The 23,262-nt window shown below is 43.9% G+C and overlaps 1 protein-coding gene across 2 annotated transcripts in view; it reads left to right on the top strand.

Annotated features, from left to right (window-relative positions):
* Positions 1 to 4,421: 4,421 nt before the first annotated feature.
* The window catches only part of FBH1 (F-box DNA helicase 1), a 35,467-nt gene continuing 16,626 nt past the window's right edge, over positions 4,422 to 23,262 (top strand). The window contains exons 1-12 of one of the 2 annotated variants that reach the window (XM_007465820.1): positions 4,422 to 4,572; positions 6,667 to 7,250; positions 11,789 to 11,919; positions 12,026 to 12,161; positions 13,718 to 13,908; positions 14,418 to 14,510; positions 14,859 to 14,953; positions 16,720 to 16,888; positions 17,575 to 17,797; positions 18,420 to 18,507; positions 18,586 to 18,672; positions 19,655 to 19,791. In XM_007465820.1, coding sequence (XP_007465882.1) covers positions 6,732 to 7,250; positions 11,789 to 11,919; positions 12,026 to 12,161; positions 13,718 to 13,908; positions 14,418 to 14,510; positions 14,859 to 14,953; positions 16,720 to 16,888; positions 17,575 to 17,797; positions 18,420 to 18,507; positions 18,586 to 18,672; positions 19,655 to 19,791 — 1,869 coding nt within the window. In that variant the 5' untranslated portion in view covers positions 4,422 to 4,572; positions 6,667 to 6,731. Of the gene's footprint in view, positions 4,573 to 6,666; positions 7,251 to 11,788; positions 11,920 to 12,025; positions 12,162 to 13,717; positions 13,909 to 14,417; positions 14,511 to 14,858; positions 14,954 to 16,719; positions 16,889 to 17,574; positions 17,798 to 18,419; positions 18,508 to 18,585; positions 18,673 to 19,654; positions 19,792 to 23,262 lie in introns of those variants that run through there. The other variant, XM_007465819.1, reaches the window with a different exon arrangement.

Here is a 23,262-nt window from a genome sequence, read left to right as displayed (position 1 = left end):
CACTGCGCCACCAGGGAAGCCCTTACTGTAGTAATTTTAAATAACTTCACAAGAACATTGGTGCTGTTAAAATGTAGGCATCTTTTAGGAGACTCAGCATGGTGTGGTCCACATGTAATTCTGAGCTGCTGGGCTTTGTGAGCCTCTGCATGGGTGTCGCTAGGTACTTTCACCTGTCTTGTCTGGTTCAAACCATATGACCGTGATGTTAACTCCGCATGGCAGCTTGTCAGGGTCCTCGTTGTGATGAGAAGGGAACCAAGGCTGTTAGGAGGTCTTCCGGCTCCGGATCCGAGTGCATCACACGGCTTTTGACTTAAGTGCCTTGTTAACTCCGGAGACAGGTACGGGGCCCCAGCTCCCCGTGCAGTGAGTCACAGTGCTTCATCTCTCAGAGACCTGAGAGGCAGAAAGAATAGTCTCGGTTTCTGACCTTTCACTGAAGTCAGAAAAGTAAGAACGTAAAAGTGCTAGCTCTGCCTCCCAGATGAGCAGTCAGGGCTGTGGGGACCATTCCAGATGGACAGCGTAGGCGGCTGTGCTGGTACCCAGAGGCCAGATGGCCCAGTGTGGGCACCTCTGCCCCCAGCTGCTAGCCTTTGCTCTGTGATGGCTTCATGCAGGACCGCTCTGGGCGGTACCAGGACTCTGGAAGCCGAACGCTTCCTGCAGGTCTGTACCAGCGCCAAGGTCCTGGGTCATATGAATTTGAGGGTTTGATACTGTTAATCTTATTCGTTTGTGATTTTATCTATGGAACCTTCTTTAAATAAGATACTCTCTGTTGATAATTTTTCTAGACTGTTTCCAGTTTTAATTCTGGACACTGTATTTGCCAGCTTTGAAACAGTTGGGAATGTTTGAAGAGAAAGCAGAGATCAGTCTCATATCTGGGATCTACAGGGTTAGTGGGTCTGTTGGCTGGAATTCTTCAACTGCTTCTGTAGTTGACCCAGGTGTGTTTGGAGCACCTGAATTAGGGGCCAGGATTCGTCAGTATAGTCGTTCCAGGGTTTCTGCAGGGAATTTGTTCCAGGACCCCCCCATGGCACCAAAATCCGAGAGGGCTCAGGCCCCTCGGAGTCCACCCTGTGGACAGGGACCTGTGGATCCCACATCCGTGGATTCAGCCAACCACAGGTCGTGTTGGTGTTTTTCATCTGCGGTTGGTGGAACTTGCAGGTGCGGAACTCATGGATCCCAAGGGCCAACTCTGTTCTGCAGGGCCCATTGTAGCTTCCTTATCTCTTCTGCCAGTCAGCCCAGAGGTCCCCATTCAGACAAAATAGCAATTAGGTTGTTGGCTTTGTAATATGAAGGATTTTGAGCAGAAGAGGTAAACTTTCGTGTCTTATTTTTAAAAAGAATAATCAGACTTCAAGCTTTTTTTTTTTAATATGGAAAAATTTCAAATTTATTGTTTTAACATAGAAAAACTGCACATTCATTTTTTCTGCCTCTGTAAGTATGAGGAATATGTTCAACAACAAAATAATTATAAATCCATTATAGTGGAGGGGATGTTTTCTGTTCATAATAAGTAATTAAGATATATGACTTGGCTTTTTTTTAATTAATTAATTTATTTTTTGCTGCATTGGGTCTTTGCCGCTGTGTGCTGGCTTTCCCTAGTTGCGGGGAGTGGGGGCTACTCTTCGTTGCGTTGCACGGGCTTCTCATTGCGGTGGCCTCTCCCGCTGCAGAGCACGGGCTCTAGGTGCGCGGGCTCAGTAGTTGTGGCGCACGGGCTTAGTTGCTCCGCGGCATGTGGCATCTTCCCAGACCAGGGCTCGAACCCGTGTCCCCCGCACCGACAGGTGGACTCCCACCCACGGCACCACCAGGGAAGTCCCTTGGCTTTTTAAAATGTATTTCCAGTAATACAGAATAGGCTGTAATTGGACTGCTGATATACTTCATGTCTTGCCATTAGGTGACATCTTTATAATTTGAAAGTTATTTCAATGTTTTATGCAAATCAGTCACATCTAAGCTTTGTTTAACACAGTAAGCAGATGTGTATATTTGTGTAGGGTTTTATAGTTTAACAAGTCTTTTGGAGTGTGTTTTCTCATTTAATCATTGTAATGCCCCTGAGTCTTAGAGAAGCTAAGTGACCAAGGATCCTCCGGCCACTATGTGGCCAGCTTAGGGCTCATACCCAGTTTTTTTCCTTTTAAGTCCACTGTCCCCTCACTATGTGACACTGCTTTTATCCAGCTGAGCTTTTTTAAAAATAAATTTATTTATTTATTTTTGGCTGCGTTGGGTCTTCCTTGCTGCATGTGGGCTTTTAGTTGCGGCGAGCGGGGGCCACTCTTCGTTGCGGTGCGTGGGCTTCTCATTGCAGTGGCTTCTCTTGTTGTGGAGCATGGGCTCCAGGCGCGTGGGCTTCAGTAGTTGTGGCTCATGGGCTCCAGAGCACAGCCTTAGTAGTTGTGGCACACGGGCTTAGCTGCTTCACGGCATGTGGGATCTTCCTGGACCAGGGCTCGAACCCACGGCCCCTGCATCGGCAGGCGGATTCTCAACCACTGTGCCACGAGGGAAGCCCGGCTGAGCATATTTTTAAGTACTTCTTCATGACTTAAGAGTTATACCACTGCATCTTAATTCTGAATTCAGGTAGTGAAAAGGTCTCTAGCGTCCTTTCAGAGGGGCCTGTAGAACTATTTCTGTGTGTAGAAGTAATTTTTAAAAAGTCTTGAAATATCCATGAAGTTTTTTTAAACTTCCGTTAAACCTTGAAAGAATAAACTGAAATTTGGAAGGATCATTTCTGAAGAAGCTAAAGGCTGAGGGGAGTTATTAAGATTATAAACTGTATCGGATATACTCAGTGGTGTCTTGGTTTCAGACGTTTTCAGGCTTACAGGAAATGTTGAGTGAGATTCTGGCATTTGATACTACAGTTTACTGGAGTATTTTTGGCATCTGAAAATACGGTACTGGCAGGAACTGATTTCTCTGTTGACCATATCCTGTAAAGGGTCACGTTTTTATTTTATTTTTTTAAAATTTATTTTTATTTATGTTATTTATTTTTGGCTGTGTTGGGTCTTCGTTGCTGTGCTTCTCATTCGGTGGCTTCTGTTGCTGCAGAGCACAGGCTCTAGGCACTGGGCTTCAGTAGTTGTGGCACATGGGCTCAGTAGTTGTGGCTCGCGGGCTCAGGAGTGCAGGGTCAGTAGTTGTGGCGCGTGGGCTTAGGTGTTCCGTGGCATGTGGGATCTTCCCGGACCAGTGATCAAAACCATCTCCCCTGCATTGGCAGGTGATTCTTTTTTTGTTGTTTTGTTTTTGTTTTTGTTTTTGTTTTGTTTGTTTGGTATTTTTTGCGGTACGCGGGTCTCTCACTGTTGTGGCCTCTCCCATTGCGGAGCACAGGCTCTAGACGGGACAAACCCGTGTCCCCTGCATTGGCAGGCGGACTCTCAACCACTGTGCCACCAGGGAAGCCCTGGCAGGTGATTCTTAACCACTGCGCCACCAGGGAAGTCCCTAAAGGGTCACTTTAATTCTCTTGTATCTGTTCTTGTCCTCTCTCTTTTTTTTTTAAGTGTAACTATTCTGTTTTACAGTAGTGTAACTGTTCTATTTAATGCCATAAGGAGGTAGTTAGATCTTACATGCGATAAAATGCAGAAATAGGAATGAAAAAATACCTGGCAGAAAAATGACTAATATAAACAAAAATATTTCAATACTCTTGAGACAGAATTCTAGGCACAGTCAGTGCTGTAGTGTTTTGCTTAGGGAAAATATGAAATTTCCTCCTCTGAAGATGCTGAAAAGTGGGTCGATTCTCTTCTACTTGGGGGCCTTGCTCCTGTCCTCTTACATCAGTGCCCGATGCTGAGATGCTCTCCGGGCCGAGAGGGGTGCACAGGGTGGGGTGGGGTGCATGGGGAGAGACGTACAGCAGGGGTGGGAAATCTGTGACTGTCCGCTTAGTGCCTTTTGCTTCTCAGACTTGGGGAAGCTGGTGTATACAGGGGACAATGCATGAATATTTTTTGAAAAGCTATAGCCAACTCTTAAAATATTTATGGTTATTATGATAGTATAAATGGCCTGGCTAAAGTCAAGGAAAAGTTGCCAGATCTCCATTTATCCATTAGTGGCAACTTCTCTTTGAATGAGCATTTCATGAACAGGGCTTCTACAAAGTGTGATAGGTGAAAAAGAAGGCTATTTTAGGATCTTATTTTAGGATTCTCAAATCCTAAGGAAGAGATGCAAAGAAACTATAAAATGCCTGAAAGTTGATGGGAATATGGGGAAGAGGGAAAGGGCTGGCTGGGGTGGCCCACAGCCACTGTATTCCTGAAGATTAAGGTTAACTTGCTGGCTAGCTTGTAGAATTGGTGATAACTAACAAGTGTCCCATTTCTTCTGCCTGTTGATACAAAACAGTGAGACGGTTTAAGCGGAAGCATCTTACAGCCGTCGACTGCCAACATCTGGCTCGCAGTCACTTGGCCGTGACCCAGCCCTTTGGTCAAAGATGGACAAACAGAGACCCGAACCACGGTCTCTATCCTAGACCCAGAACCAAAAGAGGGACTAGAGGTATGTCTTCTCCCAAAATACCTTGCGTTTCAGAATCTGTAGTGTGTGTGGCCTTTGAGTATCTCCCGGTATTTGTAAATACTGCTACTGTGATCTTGTGGTTCTTTTGCAATAGTTTGACACTTTTTCACTATTTGTGAGTTTTCTGTGAAAATTCCATCCTATCATAGTGGTTGGTAAAAGCCCCAGAAAAGCACAGCTGAATGAATTCCACTAGCTGGCTTAACTATAACGTGGTAGGGAACACGTCCCAGCATCACCACGATTTCATTCTGGAACCGTCATGATTTCCTGACTCTTCAGCAGTCCTCTTTGTCCAATCCATCACTAGGTCCACTGTATCACTCTTTTTCTCCCAAATGTCCCCTCACTCAGTGCTTTTACGGTAGATTGTGCCCTCTGTCACCTCGTACCTGGGCTGCTGCAATAACCCTCTCCTTGCCTTCAGACTTTATTTTTTCCATATCAGCTCGAATATCAAATAATGTTCCTGAGTACCATTTTCTGTCATGTCACTGCCACTCTCAAGAACCTCCAGTGTGGTATGTTCCCTGTTACTATTAGGGACTCAGGCTCAATCCCCTGACGTTATTACATGCAGGCTCTACTTCTGGCAGATTGTTTTCCTTATGACCCATCTAGTGCCAAGTGAATTCCCACTTTCATTAATACCTGTTTGTATAATCCAGATTGTCTTATTTCCCTGTGATATATCTCATTTCAGAATCCAACTCGGATCTCACTAGTCATCTTCAATTCTTGTGATGTGATTGTAGTCTCTGTTTACCACTTTTTGGAACCACTGTAACCAATTGTATGAGGCAGTTTTAAACTCGGTGGTTATATTGTGTTTGATATTTTGTCTGTTTTGTGTGTATAAGTCAACTTCTCCTCTGTGTTGTGAGTTCTTTACTGATAAAGACTTGTCAGCATGTGTGTTTCAGCGTGGAGTCCTAGCACTGAGCAGGTGGTAGCTCTTCATAAATATTGGTGTAATTAACTCCACAATTAGAAAACATCAGAATTTAACCCTGGCCTATTGACTTCAAAACTTGGGTTTCTATCACATTGCCCCAGAAGCAGTTATAATTTTTTTCTAACATAGAAAAAAGTAGTAAGTTTTATATCCTGTAGAAAGCTAAACGTAGTTTTGTTCCACCCTTTTTTTACTTTTAATTTTTAAAACTTTTAATTTATTTTATTATTTACTTAAAAAAATTTTATTGAAGTATAGTTGATCCACTCTCTTAATTTTTAAAGTGAGAATTCTGGCTACAGCCATTTCAGGAAGGTACCGTATATTTTGTTGTTTATTGATAAGGTGTTTAAATACTTCATTGGCATTTTACAATAATTTAAAGGAATTTAAAAATGCCGTGATGATGTGTGAAATCACCAGTTGGATTCATCTGAGTGCCTGAAAAGTCTGTGAGGTCAGGGACTATATATACTGTTTTTTATTATATGATTTACATACAGTTTATATTTGTTTCCAAATCATAGGTGCTTAGTAAATACCTATTGAATGAATGTATAGACTAGATTAGATACCACTAATAATAGGAAGAAAATTCTGATTTTTATATTTTAAATAATGTGTCAGTTTCACAGGAGGAAATAAAAATCAATTGAAAGGGTTTTAACTGTCAAATGAGAAGAGTGGGTTTTACTGTATCCTGATAATCTAAAGCATTTTCCTTTCTACTTATGCAAATTTAGATTATTATCTTTTTTAATGGTAACAACAAGCCAGGAGAGGTGAATTTTATGAGCAGTTGTGTGAATGTGAGCAGTCGTGTACTCCTGTCCGTTCAGGTATTCAGTTTGTATATATTGCAAGGTGTAATGTGGTCCTCACACCATCCAAAGACTGGTCTGTCTCTTTCCAAATGTGTATCTGACTGTATGATAGAGCCCGATATAAATATTTTTTGGATTAATCTATTTATATAATCAGTTGACCAATAAAATACATCCTTGTCTCTTTACTCTATTAAAATAGATAATTGAAAATTAGTTTGTCTTATTTGGGTCAACAAAGGGTCATCAGTCATTATTCATTTCTCGTTCACCTTGTTTGGGTTCTCTCTCCAGGTCGAGGATGCCCAGGATACAACCCTGAATTCTTCCTCACTGGCCAGCAGCGGTGCACCAATGACATGGCCAAAAGCAATTCTGTGGGCCAGGACAGCTCTAAGGACTCGGAGGACGAGATGATTTTTGCTGCAGAAGGCCACTGCGCCCTGCCTCAGGGAGGTGATGGAGCAGCACGGCCACGCTCGTCAGGGAAGCGGTCTCGGTCCTTCGAGGATGAGAGGAATCAAGCCACAGGGACCAGTCAGTGGGATGGGGTTTCTAGGAAGACCCCACGGCATCATCTGTCCCTGTCGTGCACACGGCCCAGGGAAGGCAGGCAGGAAGCAGAGGACAGTGTGTCGTGGTTCTCTGTGCAGCCTGGAGAATCCAGCCAGGAGGTGGAGGACATTGGTCCTGATCCTGTTCCTGACTCTTACTATGGGCTTCTTGGGACCTTGCCCTGCCAGGAACCCCAGAGCCATATCTGCAGCCTGCCCAGCGAGGTCCTGAGGCACATCTTTGCTTTCCTCCCTATGGAAGACCTCTACTGGAATCTGAGCTTGGTGTGCCACTTTTGGAGGGAGATAATTAGTGATCCACTGGTACGGAAAGCGCTTTTCGTTCTCTCGTGTTTTCTCTAAAAAGTCCATGGATTCGCTTCACTTAATGCATACTCCTGACAATGGCGTTTCTTCAGAAATGTTGGCGTCCATTTGCCTCCAGAATCAAATCCCAATCTCCCGGAGGCAACCAGGACCTTCTGTGTGTGTCCCACCTTATTATTCCAGGCTCATTGCTGACTTCATTCCAGTCCATTCCTGTATTCTGTCCACAACCAATGATGTTCTGCTTCCCAACTGTGGACTGCACAGTACTTTCCTTATGTTGGTCTAATCTGCACCCCACTTCCCCCAACCAACCGAAAGGGCCCCTCATAGCACTGTTGATGTCTTTCCTCTTCAAGGCTGCACTCTTAGACTAACGCTTTCCCATTCCATCCCATTGAAATCACTCTCTCACTCTCTTCCTTGTGCTATTATAGTGATTTATACCTTTGTTCAAGCTTATCATGTTCTGTTATGGTCTTAAGAGAGCCTTCTTCCTCCCTGTAAATTATTAGCATATTGCTAGAGGACTGGTTGTCCTGTTTGTTTTTGCATTCGGCACTGTCTCACGATGTTCTACGTACAGTAGGTGATTAGTAAATGAGTGTTGCGTTTAGTCACAAGAGTACCTTTTGAAGATGACTCGGGGGCTGCCCCCAGTGATCTCAGAAAGGATTTCCTGATACCGTTATCCTGTGCCCTGCCCTTCCCTTTGTTGTGTCATTATACTTCCCAGGTTCAGGTCTCCAGTAAGCCTGAGGGCTGGGAGAATGTTCTCCTTAGCTTGTATGTCCTTTAGATCAGACATTGGGAATAAACCATAGGTAGAGAGTTTAATTTATTCTTCAAATGCATTGAAGTTCAAAACCTTGGAAATGGAGGGAAAGGTGGATATATCAAAACTTAGTACATTTCTCTTCGAAGCCCAAAAGATTTTGGAGGAAATTTCATATCGCTCTTGCTCCATTCTTTGCCTGGGGTCTTGTCTCCTACTTTCTAAGAAATATCTTTCTGTTTTTATTTGTGAACTCTGTTTTGGTTCAGTAGTTCTACCCATTTAATTATCTCTCTGATGTGAACTGGGGATAGATGAGGTTTTCCTCCATTCTGCTCGAGAAGATTTTGGGAAGATATCCCAGCTTATCCTTACCTCTTGATGTTTTTATCATCACCAGCAGTGACTTGGTTATTTTCAGTGACCTTGTCACAGCTCTCATTTTCTTTTTATTTCTTGTAGTGTCTTTGTCTGGCTTTGGTATAAGGTTATGCTGGCCTCAGAATAAGTCTGGAAGTGCTCCCTCCTCTTCAGTTTTTTTGAAGAGTTTGAGGGGGATTGATGTTAATTCTTTAAATGTTCAGTAGAATTTTTCAGTGAAGCAGTCTGGTCCTGGACTCTTAACTTTTTGGGAGGCTTTTGATTACCAATTCAATATCTTTACTAATTATTGGTCTGTTCAGATTTTCTGTTTCTTCATCATTCAGTCTTTGTAGGTTGTGTGTTCCTAGGAATTTATCCATTTCTTCTAGTATATCCAGTTGGTTGATCTGCAGTTGGTCATAGTATTCTTATAAGTCTTCTTATTTCTGTGACATCAGTTGTAATGTTCCCGTCTCATTTCTGAGTTCAGTTATTTGAATCTTCTCTTTTTTCCAAAATATATCTAAGGGTTGTCGATTTTATTGATCTTGTTTAAAAAAAAAAAAAAAAAAACCCAAAAAAAACACGAGGTGTTTTTTTTTTTTTTTAAAAAAAAAAAAAAAACCCAAAAAAAACACGAGGTGTTTTTTTTTTTTTTTAAAAAAAAAAAAAAAACCCAAAAAAAACACGAGGTGTTTTTTTTTTTTTTTAAAAAAAAAAAAAAAACCCAAAAAAAACACGAGGTGTTTTTTTTTTTTTTTAAAAAAAAAAAAAAAACCCAAAAAAAACACGAGGTGTTTTTTTTTTTTTTTAAAAAAAAAAAAAAAACCCAAAAAAAACACGAGGTGTTTTTTTTTTTTTTTAAAAAAAAAAAAAAAACCCAAAAAAAACACGAGGTGTTTTTTTTTTTTTTTAAAAAAAAAAAAAAAACCCAAAAAAAACACGAGGTGTTTTTTTTTTTTTTTAAAAAAAAAAAAAAAACCCAAAAAAAACACGAGGTGTTTTTTTTTTTTTTTAAAAAAAAAAAAAAAACCCAAAAAAAACACGAGGTGTTTTTTTTTTTTTTTAAAAAAAAAAAAAAAACCCAAAAAAAACACGAGGTGTTTTTTTTTTTTTTTAAAAAAAAAAAAAAAACCCAAAAAAAACACGAGGTGTTTTTTTTTTTTTTTAAAAAAAAAAAAAAAACCCAAAAAAAACACGAGGTGTTTTTTTTTTTTTTTAAAAAAAAAAAAAAAACCCAAAAAAAACACGAGGTGTTTTTTTTTTTTTTTAAAAAAAAAAAAAAAACCCAAAAAAAACACGAGGTGTTTTTTTTTTTTTTTAAAAAAAAAAAAAAACAACTCGTAGTTTTATTGGGTTTTTTTTTTTTTTTTTCGGTACACGGGCCTCTCACTATTGTGGGCTCTCCCGTTGCGGAGCACAGGCTCCGGACGCGCAGGCTCAGCGGCCATGGCTCATGGGCCCAGCCGCTCCGCGGCATGTGGGATCTTCCCGGACTGAGGCACAAGCCCGTGTCCCCTGCATCGGCAGGCGGACTCTCAATCACTGTGCCACCAGGGAAGCCCTTATTGGTTTTTTTCCCCCTATTTTTCTATTCTCTATTTCATTTATCTCTGCTCTTTAGTCTTTATTATTTCCTCCCTCCTGCTAGCTTTGGGTTTAGTTTGTTCTTTTTATAGTTCCTTTAGGTGTAAAGTTAGGTTGTTGATTTGTGATCTTTCTTCATTTTTTAAAAATATTTTTAAAACATTATTTTATTTTTGGCTGTGTTGGGTCTTCATTGCTGCATATGGGCTTTCTCTAGTTGCAGTGAGTGGGGACTACTATTCGTTGTGGTGTGCGGGCTTCTCATTGTGGTGGCTTCTTTTGTTGCAGAGCATGGGCTGTAGGCACGTGGACTCAGTAGTTGGTGGCTCGCAGGCTCTAGAGCACAGGCTAAGTAGTTGTGACACAAGGGCTTAGTTGCTCTGCGGCCTGTGGGATCTTCCTGGACCAGGGCTCAAACCTGTGTCTCCTGCATTGGCAGGCGGATTCTTAACCACTGCACCACCAGGGAAATCCAGATCTTTCTTCTTCTTTAATGTAAATTTTTATAACTATCAACTTAACTTTTAGCCCTGCTTTCACTTCATTCCATACATTTTGATATGCTGTGTTTTTGTTTTCATTTGTCTCAAGGTATTTTCTAATTTCTTTGTGATTTCCTTTTTGACCCATTGGTTGTTTTAAGTGTGTTGTTTAATTTCCACATATTTGTGGGTTTTCCAGTTTTCTTTCTGCTACTGATTTCTAGTTTCTATAGTGATTGAAAAACATACTTTCTATAATTTCAGTCTTTTAAAATATGTTAAAACACTTGTGTGTTCTTGTATGTGATCTTTCCTGGAGAATGTTCTGTGTATACTTGAGAAGATTGTATATTCTACTGTTGCTGGAGGAAGTGTTCAGTATATGCCTTTTTGGTCCAGTGTTGTTTGTTCTATCCATTCTTGAAAGTGGAGTATAGAAGTCTCCTGTTATTATATTGCTATCTGTTTTTCTCTTCAATTCTGTCAGTGTTTCCTTCCTAGATTTAGGAGCTCTGATATTTGGTACATGCATATTTATAATTGTTATATTTTCTTGGTGAATTGACCCTTTTATCATCAAGTAATATTCTTTGTCTCTTCTAATAATTTTTTTTAAGTTATTTATTCGGCTGCATCGGGACTTCATCGAGGCATGCAGGATCTTCATTGCAGCGCTTGCTGTGGTGCGCGGGCCCTTTGTTGTGGCACATGGGCTTCTGTGTAGCTGTGCTGTGCAGGTTTTCTCTTCTCTAGTTGTGGCGTGGGCTCCAGGGCACGTGGGCTCTGTAGTTTGCAGCATGCAGGCTCTAGTTGAGGTGCGTGAGCTCAGTAGTTGTGGCACGTGGGGTTAGTTGCCCTGCGGCATGTGGGATTTTAGTTCCCCGGCCAGGGATCGAACCTGTGTCCCCTGCCTTGGAAGACGGATTCTTCACCACTGGACCACCAAGGAAGTCCCTCTTCTAATAACTTTTAACTTAAAGTCTATTTTGTCTAATCTTAGTGTAGCCACAACTCTCATGTTATTTAATCCTCACTGAAGCTCTGAGCCATTAGTGTCCCAACAGGGACAGGACACTATTTCAAATAGGGAAATTGAAGCACTGGCTTTTCCCAGATTCTGTAAGAAGTTAATGTTGGAACCAAAACCAAGAGCCCTCCCCTTCTCCTAGTTTCCAACTAAAATTTGTGTAATGTTTCTACCCTATTTGCCCAGCTTTTGAATTGTAGACTGTGATTGTTTTTCAAGCAATTATCTATATGTTTGTGGCCTGATCAGTTCTCTAATAGCCATTGCCTGCATGTTGTTTTGGATTTTTTAAACTGTCTAGTTCATTCCTTGGAAAAAGCTGTATCACCGATACCTGATGAATGAAGAGCAAGCTGTCAGCAAAGTGGATGGCATCCTCTCGAGCTATGGCATAGAGAAGGAGTCAGACCTGTGTGTGCTGAACCTCATCCGGTGAGTCCCCGTTTCCTGGGAGGAAGTCAGTTTCCAAAGTCCTTTCCCAGAAATCAGCACTTACTGGATCACCTTTCCCATGGACGCTGCTGTGAATGTCTTACAGCTACACAGCCACCACTAAGTGCTCCCCGAGTGTGGACCCTGGACGGGCGTTGTGGAGTCTGAGGGATCACCTCCTCCTCCCCGAGGCAGAGGCCTGCGTGCGCCAACACCTCCCCGATCTCTACGCTGCCCCTGCCGTACGTGAAGAGGCTGCAGGGAGGGGAGGGTTGGGGAGGCGACACCTTTTCTCTTTGGAAGAAAGTGTATTGGTGATCAAGTTTGGTTGAAGGTTATTTTAGATTTATTTTCAAAATCTTCCTTCAGCCTTTGCTTTGAAGCCTTAATCTTGTCATTGGTCCCACAGAGAAATAAAAGGCTACATTGTTAAAGATTCTTTAATTTGGAAGGAATTTTAAAAAGTATTTCATCCAATTTCCCATTCTGTTGAGCAGTTCCAACAGAGGATGCTCATCTAGCCTCTACACACTTTGATTAGTAAGGATTTCTTTACAAGGCAGCCCACTGTATTGTTGACACCTTGGGTTATTTGAAAGAACCAGAGAAAAGAAGGGTTTTGTACTGACACAGTGAGTTAATGAGAAGCTGGAAATACTCTCCAGTTTCCTTTGTCTTGTGGCTTCTCATCTGGATAGCGATTCTTCTTAAATTTTGTTTTGGAAGCCACATGCAACCTCGGCCTCATTCTGCAGCCAGTCGAGGGTTGGAAATCCAGCCATATGCATTTCTCTGTCCATCTTTAGTGAAGCGATTGTCGATGGAGTGAGATTTGTTTCCCAGTATGGTTGTAGTGAAAGGTGTGTGGAACTTTGCTTTTGTGGATGCATTTTTAACAGGGAGGCTTGCAGTAAAGTTAAGAATGATAGTTATATACTTATATGTCTATTATTATTTTTTTTTTTATTTGGTTGTGCTGGGTCTTAATTGCGGCAGGTGGGCTCCTTACTTGCGGCTTGTCGGCTCCTTAGTTGTGGCTTGCGAACTCTTAGTTGAGGCCTGCATGTGGGATCTAGTTCCTTGATCAGTGATCGAACCCAGGCCCCCTGCATTGGGAGCGTGGAGTCTTGACCACTGAGCCACCAGGGAAGTCCCTATATGTCTGTTATTGATATTTTCATGTTAGTGAACATTTTCTTAGACATTAATAAATGGAGCATACTGTGTCCATAATAATAAACTTTCAATAATTTAATATTTCGTTAACTTAATATTTAATAAGTATTAAATAATAATATAAAGTAAATACTAAATTAACCTCTTAATGCCATTGAATTGTCAGTCTTGATTTCCCCCTAAAGACTGCTGTCTTCTTTTGTATCCCCCAGTTTTCACCACTGCCTGCCTCCCAGATGGGCACCCATTTAATAGTGAGCTTGTTTGACTTGAGTGTCTGGATCTCAGAGCTCACACTGACCTGGTGGGGGTGGGTTGGGCTGGTGAGGAGGCGGGAGGATCACGTCTGTGCGGGGTCTTGCATTAAGTACTTTATAAATGTTATTTAATCAAAGAAAACTTAAGAACTCAAACCCAAAAATGATGAGAAAGAAGGAATCCAGGGTAAAAGGAGACAGGCCTGGTGTTTCCCAAATGTCATTTGGGAAGTTTGCGCTCCGTTTAGACGGTCTGAGGAAGGTACACGAACCCCAAACATGGCTTTCTTCACCGGCTGTCCCATGTGATTCTTACCGGTTGTGTTTTGGGTCTCGTCTCCTGTTCTGTCCACCTCCCTCCTCAGGGTGTCAATGTGTGGGCCTTGGTGGCGGCCATCATCCTCCTCTCCAGCAGCGTCAATGACATCCAGCAGCTGCTCTTCTGCCTCCGGCGGCCCAGCTCCACAGTGACCATGCCAGACATCACCGAGACCCTGTACTGCATTGCCGTGCTGCTCTACGCCATGCGGGAGAAAGGGATCAACATCAGCAACCGGTAACTGGCCCCCGCCCTGCCCCTTCCCCGCGTTACCACTAGGCGAGCCCCATCACCCACTGCTCCGCCAGGTTCTCCGTGAGGTTTGAATGCAGTGATGCAGGCAAGCGGGCTCTGTGAACGTGAGCTGCCATGGGGTCGTACACCATCCCCGAGATAGTGTCTACCTTCAGGACTGTTGAGCCTGGAGTGGACGGAGTCTTCTGTGTTTATATGTGGCTACATTTTGTTCCCCAAAGAGCACATCCTGGTCTCTCTCCTTTGCCTCTGCCCACCGCAGCCAGGCATCTCTCCCAGAACCGTGCTCTCCAAATATTTACCTCCAGCAGTGCAGGTAAATATAGCTCAGCTCTAGGTATATTTAAACCCTTTTCTTTCCTTTTTTTCATAAAATGGTGGTACATGTTTTATTTTTAGCAATGGTTAGGAGTCTAAAAAACAACTGAGGAAAAATAAGATACAGATTGTGCCTGAATTTGAAAATCTCTAATCTGCTTTCTTCCTGTTAGGATTCACTACAACATTTTCTATTGCCTGTATCTTCAGGAGAATTCCTGTGCTCAGGCCACAGAAGTCAAAGAGGAACCATCGGTCTGGCCAGGGTATGTCTGTAAGGGTGTGTGTGTGTGGATGTCTTTGATTCCTGACTCTCGTACTTGAAGAGGAAAAGGTGTTTTGTTTTAACCACTTTATTGAGTTATAATTTACATTACATAAAATTCACCCATTTTAATTATATAATTCAGTAATTTTTAGTAGATTTACTGAGTGTGCAACTAACATCATAACCTAGTTTTAGAATAATCACCCTAAGAGGGGGCGGCCCTCCCCTTTTTTCTGGTTAAATTTTATTCATCCCATTTGGTTTCCTGTTTCATTTTTGACAGTCTGTCACCTGATCTTTTCAATTCCTTATTCTTTTCCTGATTTCTCTTCTGTAATGATTATAGCAAGAAAACAACCATCCACCTGACACATGAACAACAGCTGATCCTAAGCCATAAGATGGAACCTCTCCAGGTGGTAAAAATTATGGCATTTGCAGGTAAGGGGGCTGCCATTCCTGGAACGCCTCTTACCACCTTACCCGCCACCTGCCAGAATATCTTTACCTTAATCTGTTATTGAACTGCTGCAATTAAATCATCTAAAAAGCAGTTGCCAAGGAATAATTGCTTTTTCTTACCACTCCAGGGGGGCATCCACACTGGACTTCCTGGTGAACAGATGGTCCATAGGAGTTTGTTTGTGGGGTAGATGCCACTGGGATTGATCCAGCCTATTATGTATCATCATATCTGCTCAGACACTGATTGCTTATGGGGCGGTAGGTCATGTGAATCCCTTGTTCAGACAGTGTCAGGAGCTCCTTGATTTCTATAGGGCGAAGTCTAGAAGGGGCTCCTACCTTTTGGTTCTGACATACATTCCTCAGTCAGCTAATTGTGCTTCCTGGCTCTTAAAGTACTTGGTTGCTCTTTGAACCTTTGCTCATACTATTTTCTCTACCTGGAATGCCTTCCCGCTTCTTTTCTGCCTAAATATCCTACTAAAAACAACAGCCACTTTATCAAATGTCTGCCCTGTGCTAATCCTAACATTCTGTGAGGTTGGTTTATTTATTTATTTTTTGGCTGCACTGCGTGGCATGCAGGATCCTAATTCCCCAGGGATTGAACCCATGCCCCCTGCTGTGGAAGTGTGGATGGCCAGGGAATTTCTGGTTCATTTTATGTATGAGGTTTTAAAGCTCAGGGAAATTAAAATGATGTGGTCCAGATTAAATGAGCAAATACGTGGTGGAGGTAGAATTCAAAGCTGGATCTATTTCTCTCCAGAAACGTGCCTTTTCCCCTACCCTCCCCACCCCCTACTTCCTCTATCTCTCTGCCATCCGATGTTGACCCCTGTCACTTCTGTGTCTTCTCGGTGGAGGCTTCCTCAGCCCTTTGAGACCTCCATGATTCTGAACTCTCACTGTGACTAATCTGTATTAACTGTTTGGTGCCTGATTACATAGGAAGAATAGCCAACACACACCTTCTGTAAACACCTCCACACTATGTCATTGATCTGTTGATCTTCAAACAGCCCTGGTAGGTGGGAAAGGAGGTGCTATTTTTCTTCTTTTATAGGTGAGATTTTCTTTTTTGTTTCCGGAACCATATTCTTTTTCACTCTACTGTGTTATGATTATTCTCTTATTTTTTGTTCCAATTGTTCCAGCTGTGTTGGTGTTTTATTCCCAACTAGATTATAATGCAGGAACCTTGCTTTGTGTTTGTGACATGCCTAGTGTAGGGCTGAATGTGCAGTAGGTGCTCAGGAAATACTTGTTCAGTGGGTGACAGTTGACTAACTGAATAACTGAATGAAAGGCGGGGAGGAGGGGCAGATAGGATAATTCAGAACGGGTTGGAAGGATCCTTGAATCTCATTTCCATGCTCTTGCTGTCGAAGCATGAATGGTGCCTAGGCCAGCATAGCTACCGTTTATGAGTTCCTCTGCTGGGTACCTGGGTAATTATCCTGCACACCCTATGAGGTCAGTGTTACCCACACAGGCTGAGGAGCAGACTGAAGTGGCCCCTCTAGAGCTGCAGGGTCTGCGATCCCAACCCAGGTGGCTCTGTCTTGAGTCTTCTGCTCTCTTCACGGCACCGTTTTTAGTTTTCATCAGTACTGGAGAGCTTGCCACTGTCTGGTCCCAGACAAGCGGGGAGATAGGCATGGGTCTGACCCAATTATAGCATCAGTGGGAACCGTTATTCCTGGTCAGAGGGTCATCTCCCTTGCTCTTGGCTTCCTCAGGCACTGGGAAGACCTCCACCCTGGTCAAGTACGCTGAGAAGTGGTCTGAGAGCAGGTTTCTGTATGTGACCTTCAACAAGAGCATCGCCAAGCAGGCTGAGCTCGTCTTCCCCAGCAATGTTATCTGCAAGACCTTCCACTCCATGGCCTACGGACACATCGGGCGCAAGTGAGCATCGTGGTGCCACTGTTGCCATTACGTCCAGTTACTGCTCTCACGTTGCAGTCAGTACACCACAGTGACTCGGAGAAAACTTAGTGCTTTATCTTCACTTACAGGCGGGGAATATGGCCATAGATTGAGTAATTTTTACTTCACCCCATAGAGATATATTGCTACTGAGGGAAACTTAACGCTGTCTCACTGAGGGAGGCATTCTCATGTCTCTGGAACTGAGGCACAGAAGGTCAGAGTGACTTACCTAAAGTTTAGGGCATCACCAGTCTGGTTGACCCATTCAGGCTTTCCTCAGAAGCTGGAGGGGAGAAGACGGGGCTGAGGGGCACTTGTTCCAGGCACCCAGGGCCTCTGAGCCGTGTCCCTTTGGACGAGAAAGCTTCAGGGAGCTTCGAGGGTCTCCCCCCCAAGGCCTCCCGGAGTCTGGCCCACACCTTGGAACAGTGGTATCTGCTGTGAGCCACTTCGTCTCCTGGGTTATTCTGGAAAGCGTAACGGAGCCCTTTCCAATCCTATGAGGACCTCACTCAGCTCCTCAGGCTCTTTTTCGTCACCTGTATGTGCCACTTGCAGTGACCTGGTGGTGTCATTGGAGAGAAGGGGGCAGGCCTGGGGGAGACACTAAATCGCGAATTGCCACGAAAGCCAACCCTGTGCCTTTGGGACATGCGTTGCAGGTACCAATTGAAGAAGAAGTTGAATCTCTTCAAGTTAACCCCCTTCATGGTCAACTCTGTCCTCGCTGAAGGGAAGGGTGGCTTCATAAGGGCCAAGCTAGTATGTAAGACTCTGGAAAACTTTTTTGCCTCGGCTGATGACGAGCTGACGATCGACCACGTGCCCATCTGGTGTAAGAACAGCCAGGGACAGAGAGTCATGGTCGAGCAGAGCGAGAAGCTGGTGAGTGTCTCAGTCCCTTTGGAGTTAGGGCTTGGGAGGAACAAGGACTCGACACGGTGCCAGCTTGTACTGGTCTTTGATGTCTTTAGAGCTGCTGGCAGGAGGTAGAGGTGGAGGGGAGACCCTAGGCCAGTTGTGCTGGCTGCGAAGTGTACAGGGTTTTCTGTGAAGAGCACTCATCTTGCTTAGTCCTCAGCCTGGTCCTCCATTTCACAGTTGGGGCTCCTGCCCAGGGTTTATAAGAGCTTGTCGTGGGGTCTGCTGGTCCAGGGTCTAAAGATGTGATTCTCTTTTCTAATTTTTATCAAGTCTTTTCAGTCGTTGACCACACTTTTTATGAATTAACTGTCGGTCATAAATCTAGAGGAATCATCCAGCCTTTCTTGGTTCATCAGATGCTGTGCTCCCTGAGCGATGCTCTACCTCTGGGTGTGGTCCAGCCCCTGGCTTTTGCCCATCTGGGCGCCTGATGTTGACACGAGGCCCTCGTGGAGCCAAGGGAGGTCAGGGAGGGGCTGCCGTTCACCGTGAGCTGGGGCCTTTGCTTTGACCCCTGCACATGGACATGAACTCCTGATTTCAGGGTCATGACCTTCACATCACCATGTCACTTGCTTTCTAGAACGGTGTCCTCGAAGCGAGCCGACTTTGGGACAACATGCGGAAGCTGGGCGAGTGCAAGGAGGAGGCTTACCATATGACACATGATGGTACGCATGCGCCCAGTCCTGAGCCCCGCCGTGGACCCGGCTCATTCCAATTTGTGACTCTTCTGCCCCTTCTTGTAGGCTACTTGAAACTCTGGCAGCTCAGCAAGCCTCTGCTGGCCTCTTTTGACGCCATCTTTGTGGACGAGGCCCAGGACTGTACCCCAGGTGATAAACCATTCAGGATACCAGTAGTCCCAAACACATAGCAACAGTGTTGTGAATATGTAAGAGGACATGTGTGTGCATGAGTCAATGATTCTTGTCTGTCATGAGGAGGAGCGTGTGACGCTTAGTCATTCAGAAACCCTTTGCTGTCTGACTGTGGATTTCAGCACTTGTCTCTCCACCCCCACCCCTCACCCAAAGGAGACTTAATTTTCTCTAAATTTTGCTTGCGGAACTGTCCCATCTCTTTTAAAATGCATGTCTTTGAAGACTAGAGAGGGCTTCTTTCAGCTGGTCTTTTTTTTTCTTTTCTTTTTTTTTTTTCCTTGCGTTATGCGGGCCTCTCACTGTTGTGGCCTCTCCCATTTGCGGAGCACAGGCTCCGGACGCGCAGGCTCAGTGGCCATGGCTCACGGGCCCAGCCGCTCCGCAGCATGTGGGATCTTCCCGAAACGGGGCACGAACCCGCGTCTCCTGCATCAGCAGGCGGACTCTCAAGCACTGCGCCACCAGGGAAGCCCTGCTTGCGTTATTCTTAAAATATTGGCTGAGCCTAGGTCACCAGATGATTGGGTTGAGACTCATGTGGAGGGGGAAAAGGTAGTCAATTTAGAGTGAACAATTTGTGTTGTGCATTTTTCCAGTGGCTGATAGAAAATAGTGTGACTTTGTCATTTTGGGGCCTTAAATTATAATATCAGAGAAGATAACTTGCCTCATTTTATATTTGCCTATGTGGTTTCTTATACTCAATAATTTATTCAGGAGTAAAAATAATCTGCGTTCGTAGGGTTAGAAGCTGTTTCTTTTGTTTGTTATAAAATCATTTCTTTGGACTGAGTGCACCTATGCTGGAGGGAAAGATAACTCTGTTGTCCAGTGTGCAAGCATTTTCATCCTTTTCTGTCTTAAGTTTGGTTTCTTTTTGCTCTGTGGGTTGGTGTCGCTTCAGAGCCCTTACTTTCCATCTTCTTGCTCGCAGCGATCATGAACATAGTTCTGTCTCAGCCATGTGGGAAAATCTTCGTGGGGGACCCACACCAACAGATCTATACCTTCCGAGGTGCAGTCAACGCTCTGTTCACAGTCCCTCACACGCACGTCTTCTATCTCACACAGGTAAGCGCTGTCTTTGCTTCCCAGTCCCCAGACGCGTATATACACGCAAGCCTTGTGGCTCCCCACCCTGGTTCTCCAGTGTTGACTACGTGCCAGGCCCCGTGTAAGGCTTTTCATGAGGCTCACTGTGTGTAGCAAATCCGTGCCTCTAAGCAGTGGCTCTCCGTGGTTCTCAGGGGGTCTGCAAAGTCAAAACTGTTTTCATAATAGTTATCTGTCTTGCACTATGTTGACATTTGCACTGATGATGCAAAGTCAGTGGTGAGACTGTGGCTGAGAATCTCGGCTTCGGCACCAGCCGGTCCTAGCCTTATTCTTCACTGCAAGGCACTGAGTCAAAAAAGAAAGCAGGCAGTTCACTAAGAACATCTTTTTTTTTTTAAGAGTACTATTTTTTTTTTTAATATTTATTTTTATTTATCATCTTCATTGCGGCACGCAGGATCTTCTGGTTGCAGCATGCTCTTAGTTGTGGCATGCATAGGGGATCTAGTTCCCTGACCAGGGATTGAACCTGGGCCCCCTGCATTGGGGGCACAGAGTCTTACCCACTGGACCACCAGGGAAGTCCCTACTAAGAACATCCTTGATGGCACAGGAAAAATGATTAATTTCATTACTGTAGACCCTTGAGTCCGTCTCTCTCACAGTCTGTGTGATGAAATGGGAAGTAGGATGAAGTCCTTCTGCCCCTGCAGTGTGCTGCTGTCTGACCAGGAGCACTTTTGTGATTGTGTTGTGAGCTCCACCGCTGCTTCTTTCGTTTGTGCTTGAACGAGCAGCTGATGGACCAACTCATGTTACTCAGACTTGGGGATTTGTCATTTTCTCAAAAATGCATGCTATGAGCTGTGACTTCAAGGAAAACAGCTGACATATGTATTGCTGAAGATAAAATTCTTGCTTTCAAGTGAAATCCCGATTTTGGAAACCTTGTTTCCAGCATGAACATGGCAACTCCTGGGACCTTGATTATCTGGAAAAGCTGTTACATGTTCCGCCCCTTTTCAGCACTCATCTTTGTGAGGCTGTCACACCAGGCTGGATGCAGACAGAGCTCTGAGATTTGGCTCTCTTCTCTTAAGCTGGGCACTAAAAACATATGCAAAAATGTAAAAACAGTGCCACTCTTTTCTCTAACTTCTGTTTTGGAAAATACCATTAAAAAATTTTTTTAAATTTTTTGGCTGCGTCGGATCTTGTTGCTGTGCGCGGGCTTTCTCTAGTTGCGGTGAGTGGGGGCTACTCTTTGTTGCAGTGTGCAGGCTTCTGATTGCGGTGGCTTCTCTTGTTGCAGAGCACGGGCTCTAGGCATGCGGGCTTCAGTAGTTGCAGCACGAGGGCTCAGTAGTTGCGGCGTGTGGGCTCTTGGGCACCACCGTGGGCTCAGTAGTTGTGGCTTGCAGGCTCTAGAGTGCAGGCTCAGTAGTTGTGGCGCATGGGCTTAGTTGCTCCATGGCATGTGGATCCTCCCGGACCAGGACTCGAACCCGTGTCCCCTGCATTGACAGGTGGATTCTTAACCACTGCGCCAGCAGGGAAGCCCTGGAAAATACCGTTTTAAAAATATGTTCTGTATGTTATCATGTAATGGGGTTATTGTTATATTGAAATGCACTAAAGTTGCTAATGTGGTAATTGTAGGTAGGTACAACTCACGTAAATGATAAGCGTCTTTGGGTGCTCACTAATTTTTTAAAGTATGAGGAGTCCTGAGACTAAAAGGTGTGAAAACCACTGCTTTTAAGAAACTCACTTCTAGTAAGAGGATGTGAGACTGCCAGCGAAAGTGCCAGCATCATCTAAACTGTGTTCTGTTCTTTTCTAGGAGGCCCTGTAGCCCACTCAGTGACCTTATTTCCTGGAGTTTCCCTTGTTTGCTATAGTGACTTAGAGTGGCGTCAACCCAGAGGAATTTTTTTTAATAGACGTTTTTTAGTTTCAGATTTATAAAAGAGTTGAGAAGACAGTATAGAAAGTTCTTACACATCCTACATTCAGTTTCCTTTATTATTCACATCTTATATTCGTGTGGTACATTTGCTATAGTTAATGAACTACCGTGGATACATTATTATAAACTAAAGTCCATCGTTTATTCAGATTTCCTTGGTTTTTTACCAAATGTCCTTTTTCTATTCCAGGACCTTATTCAAGTGGCCCTATCTGCATTCAGTTGTCAAGTCTTCTTAGGCTCCTATTGGCTGTGCTCTGTGGTTTCTCACACTTGTCTTGTTTTTGGACCTTGAAGAGGACTGGTTAGGTGTTCTGTTGGATACCCCTCTGTTGGTGTTTGTCTGGTGGTTGCACTGATGTTTTGGGAGGAAGGCCTTGGAAGAAAAATTGCCATTTTCTTTACAAGGTATTGGGGGCCCGTACTGTCAACGTGGTTTATTTATTTATTTATTTATTTAAAATTATTTATTTATTTATTTGGTCGCACTGGGTCTTAGTTGCGGCAGGCGGGCTCCTTAGTTGTGGCATGTGAACTCTCAGTTGGGGCATGCTTATGGGATCTAGTTCCCCAACCAGGGATCGAACCTGGGCCCCCTGCATTGGGAGTGCGTAGTCTTACCCACTGCGCCACCAGGGAAATCCCCCATCAACATGATTTATAACTGATGATGTTGTCTTGGTCCCCTGGCTGAAGTGGTGCTTGGCAGGTCCCTTCACCATGAAGTGACTCCCCCCGCCACCCCTCCACACTGTGTGCCTTGGAAGTAAGTCACTGCCCTCAGTGCTCACTCGGGAACAAGAGTTGGAGTGTCTACATAGATTATTTGGAATTCTTCTGCAAAGGAGATTTTGTGTCTTCTCTTCCATTTATTTATTCATTTATTTATTTGTGTCAGTGTGGACTCGTGGATCTTTATAATTTGAGTTATAGCTCACTTAGAATAGTTCTGTAGCAACAAAGTACTGTTTGTTGAAAGTCTTGCTTTTCTTAGGCTGTGTTATTGATATTCACCAAAGTATATAATACTTCATTACCTTAAGTTATAAGTGAATGGAAAAAAGGCTATAAATACCACGAGTTTGGGCAAGAATGGTGTCTTTCCAGCTACAGTGGTCAAGGGATTAGTGTGTTGGGCCGCGATTTGAAGTTACTGCCATGCAGCACGGCAGGGGGAGGGCAGGGAACGCTCCGGAAATGGTGATTAGTCCCGTGGCCGGTTATGTAGGGTTTGAGTCGATGTTGAGGGAGCCTCAGGGGGCAGGGAGAGACCCCCTTCCTCCCTTAATTTTCTGTATAATATATGCTTCTTTGTTAGAGGCAGTTTGGAAAGAATGGTAGATTTGCTTAAAAGAAAAGTTTGCTGCTGGTCTCGGGGAACAAAGGGGCTAAGGCTGTCCAGGCTGCAGGAGTCCTGTAAGTCCACATGTCACATTTTCTTTGTGGAGTGCTCGTCCTTTTTGTGGCGAGGCACAGGGCTTGATGAACACGTGAGGGAAAGATTCAAGTGGCAGAGG

Source organism: Lipotes vexillifer, unplaced genomic scaffold (assembly GCF_000442215.2).
Source record: "Lipotes vexillifer unplaced genomic scaffold, Lipotes_vexillifer_v1.1 scaffold7, whole genome shotgun sequence".
Lineage (NCBI taxonomy): Eukaryota > Metazoa > Chordata > Mammalia > Artiodactyla > Lipotidae > Lipotes > Lipotes vexillifer.
Note: the sequence above shows the minus strand (reverse complement) of the source record. Positions and strands in the feature narration are given on the sequence as shown.